General features: G+C 34.6%; 1 protein-coding gene and 1 long non-coding RNA gene across 5 annotated transcripts in view; one reads left to right on the top strand and one right to left on the bottom strand.

Moving 5' to 3' along the window:
* Nucleotides 1-283: 283 nt before the first annotated feature.
* The window catches only part of PLSCR4 (phospholipid scramblase 4), a 30,302-nt gene continuing 26,529 nt past the window's right edge, over nt 284-4,056 (bottom strand). For 3 of the 4 annotated variants that reach the window (XM_008573254.1, XM_008573257.1, XM_008573258.1), the window contains exons 7-9: nt 3,332-3,490; nt 2,543-2,647; nt 883-2,394 (exon numbers count right to left, since the gene is read on the bottom strand). In XM_008573254.1, coding sequence (XP_008571476.1) covers nt 2,600-2,647; nt 3,332-3,490 — 207 coding nt within the window. In that variant the 3' untranslated portion in view covers nt 883-2,394; nt 2,543-2,599. Of the gene's footprint in view, nt 771-882; nt 2,395-2,542; nt 2,648-3,331; nt 3,491-4,056 lie in introns of those variants that run through there. The other variant, XM_008573255.1, reaches the window with a different exon arrangement.
* LOC103590914 lies at nt 558-912 on the top strand. The gene is made up of 2 exons (XR_550518.1): nt 558-607; nt 785-912. It is a non-coding gene; the product is annotated as an uncharacterized LOC103590914 (long non-coding RNA).

The raw sequence follows: 4,056 nt of genomic DNA, 5'->3' as shown, positions 1-4,056 counted from the left end.
TTAGAAATAAGCATTTATAAATAACTAGGTTACACATGAAAGGTAGTTACCACCAAGCAACACTACAGAAATTATTTTAATAGTATTAAGTTTATAGAAAAAAGCAAGGACCTTGAATGAACCTAATAATTAATAAGAAAATAATTCAAAAATCCCTTTGAAAAAAAGTATTCAAAGATTTAGTCACAAGTCAAAAAACAATATTTTACTATTAACCATGTTATGTTTATTTAAAAGCCAAAAATAATTTGAGGAAACATGAAAACACACAAATTTCAGAGAATAGCTTCTGTTTGTTTTTTAATCAACCTGATCAGTTTACACAATGAAATACCATTAAGAAATATAGGAATTATAATATGAATTGTAGTATAAAAATATGACATGACATTTTTTAAGAAAAGAGAAATAGTAACTGTAAGAGGCATGTTAATATCACAAAAACTTTTAAATGGAGATTTAAAATGTCAAGTCAAAGCTAAATATATATACATATATTAGTATTATGCAGCAGGTCTTGGAATACAGGGATGTAGGCAAGTAAAAATAAAAAAAAGATAAACTTTGTGAATACTACTTATCTGATTTTCTATATTAAATGCCAGACATCAGTATAGAAAATACATATGTCTGTGTAAGATTGCAATTGCATTTTCAAATATAAGGCAGTTATTATTTTAGAATGCAGCAGCTTTACTTTAAAAAAAAAAAACGCTAGTAGCAGCATGTAAAAATGAATATTACAAGAAACTGAGTAAAACAACTTTAACCATGAATGCCAGACATCAGTATAGAAAATACATATGTCTGTGTAAGATTGCAATTGCATTTTCAAATGTAAGGCAGTTATTATTTTAGAATGCAGCAGCTTTACTTTTAAAAAAAAAAACGCTAGTAGCAGCATGTAAAAATGAATATTACAAGAAACTGAGTAAAACAACTTTAACCATGAAAAGATAAATATAATTAAAAAACGAGGCACCTTTCTTTCATTTCAAAAAGAACTGTGGGCTAAGGCCCAAATCTCAGAATAACCCCACCTAGGACACTGAGGCCTTCTTTCTTTAATAAGGCGCAGAAGAAGAATACATTCCACTGGACGTACAGGCTGTGTTGAAAGAACACAGTCCATGTCCTGGTTAGAAGCTAAAGTGCAGTGGGAGCAAGTTAATCAGAGTGTATTCACTTATACACTGTGCTTTTAATTAGTTATACAAACAAGCACAATTGATACTCTTTACCTGGTCCTACGTAGTCTTTACTGATAAGCTGTAGATCAGAGAAGTAGCATCTTTGCTGTGTTTTGTTATTTTCTTTGTGTAGACACATATTTGCCTATCATGTAAATAAAAAAAGCAGCAAAGCAGTTTTAAACAGTGTTAGAATTTTCAGCTTTTGCTCTTATAAAGTGCTACAGAAAATGCCACATTTCAAAATTTAAAACATACATAACCCCGTGTCTTGCCATTAGAACAGCACGGCAATCACCATGGATCTTCTTGAAAGAAAAAACAATGATCTCTTCTGCATCACATCAAATAAGACACAAAGGTTCAATACGCAATCTTAGAGATGCAGCCAAACATATTTTATATATAAGGCATCTGTGACCAAGAGAGGTTATGTATTAAATGTATAAATGTATTATATATAAATGTATTAAATGCAATCTTCTTACTGATATCTCTAAATTGCTCAAGATTGTGACTGGCTGTGGCCTCAGTCAGCTCCTTTCCTGATAGTCTGATCCTGCCTTCATATATAGGCAGCTCCTTATTGTCCATGCCAGGGAATGAGGAAACAGGCATGGAAAATATAAACCTTATAATTAAAAACATACATGCTTTATTTTGTTATAAAATCAAATTTCCCATTGAAACTTTTATAAACTTGGCAAAATAGATTTGATATCTGTACACAAGTAAAAATTTTCCTTGTACAATAAAATATAATGTTGCTGTGGGCCTTCCTTTTTGTTTTTAAATAGTATCAATCTTTTCACCTGGAATCAAGTTTGTCTAAGAGGACCTGTTGATGGAGAGAGGTAAGAGACTGTTACAGGTAGAAGTCCTGTTACTGTGTCACTGCAAAGATTGCTCTAAAGAGCCCACCATTTCACTACCTATTAATGTGAGAGCTCTAGGACTCATTTTCCCTTATCTCATGCTTATAGTGTTTTCAAGCTTATTTTGTGTATGTTTACTTGGTCAATGAGTAACAGCTTTTCAGGAAGAACTCCTTGTCTACTAAGTGGACAGACACTCAATTGAAACACACATTTAGGCTGTGTTCTTGTACTCACACACTCAGCCTATCTGTCAAAGCTAGCACCCAATAAAAATAATCTGCAAAGCAGAAAATATACTTGCAAACAATTGAGGGTTGACTCTAAACCTAATCCAAGTTTTCCAATTTTTTGATTAACCGTAATTGATGATTTGATGTATCCTTCTATCTTGATGAACGTTGTGGTGGAGATCTTTCAAAATACATGAAGTCCTGAAATTGGAAAAATAATTATATGCGTGGGTTGACTCTAAACCTAATCCAAGTTTTCCAATTTTTTGATTAACCGTAATTGATGATTTGTTGTATCCTTCTATCTTGATGAACGTTGTGGTGGAGATCTTTCAAAATACATGAAGTCCTGAAATTGGAAAAATAATTATATGCGTATAGATAGGAGGAAACATAATCAGGTATAATGCATACAATATTATACTTTATAATTTATCAGGGGAGTCTCCCCTTCCAGTTAAAAATTAATACATCTAATAAAATCTTTGTGTAGAGAACCTAATGCAAAGAGCAGCAATTACAAACTTGGAACTGTTGGTAGACAATAAGCTTTCCATCTTGGGTGTCAATTAACTAAATTTAATCATTAAAAGGAGGAAAATCTTGATAAATCTAAGAATGGTGGTACAGCAAGGACTATCCTAAGACAGTAAGGAAGGGGGAAAGAACATCAGCTACAGAGGTATTTTATCTCATTAAGAAGTGCTAGGACAGGCATCTGTAAGCAGTGAGAGTGACAACGTGTTTCAATGACAGTCACACCCACTGCATGCCTAACATCTTCCAAGCACTCTGCTGGCCCTTTACCCATGTGATAGGTAACATTCATAATCCTGAAAAATACAAGGATGTTTACTTTACAGATGAGAAAACCGAAGCATGCAATTGTTAAATACTTTGCAGAACATGTGACTAGTAAGTGGCAGAGACAGAAGGAGCCTGCTTTCAAAGCGTGTTCCCTTTCCACCTCACTACACCGGTTTTCAGCAGAAAGAGCGATTCTCTCAGGATAACTCAAAATCAAAAGGCTTACGATGAGGAAGCAGGCTCCAAAGACCATGGCTTTCATCTTCACATCCAGATCCAGTGGGAAGTGAATGTCAAAATGGTCAGCGTCTGCCATCGCTGACAACATGCCATTCCACCTCCTGATGACGCTGCCGATGCTGGACACACCATCAAGGGATTTGACCTAAAATGACAACAGTGGGACTTTATGATGACTGAAAGGAATTAAAGTACATGTTTTCACCTTCTATTTAGAAGCAATTTACACTGAGATAGCACATACAATGTAGGAAAAGAATACAGTAATTACATAATTTCAAATGAAGAAATTATGACAAAGAAAGGTTAAGTGCCTGTCAACTGGTTAATAACTAAACTGGGGTATATTTTATAATTCTTGGGCCAGTGCTCCTTCTTCACCTTCAAATGAATTATAGGGGAGCTTGTCAGAGGATATATAATTTGAAGTGATTGTCAAATTCTTCTTCATAGAGCAAAGTGTGGAAATTGGAGATTGACATTCATTTCTAGTCTAGGGAAACCTACAAGCAAAAGCAGAAAAGCATGGCACTGTGTGCTTTACGTCACTCAAGCTTTTGTGGGCCAAATCCACCCTGTATTCTCAACATAGGTCAGGGCACCCAAGGGCTTCAGCTTCCAAAAGGGGATCTTGGCACTTGCCCCATACAAAAATACTAACGTCTAATGTCACTTGGCCATGAGAATGATCACACACACACACACACACCC

The sequence above is a fragment of the Galeopterus variegatus genome, unplaced genomic scaffold (assembly GCF_000696425.1).
Source record: "Galeopterus variegatus unplaced genomic scaffold, G_variegatus-3.0.2 Scaffold893, whole genome shotgun sequence".
Lineage (NCBI taxonomy): Eukaryota > Metazoa > Chordata > Mammalia > Dermoptera > Cynocephalidae > Galeopterus > Galeopterus variegatus.
This window is presented reverse-complemented; position numbering and strand designations above follow the sequence as displayed.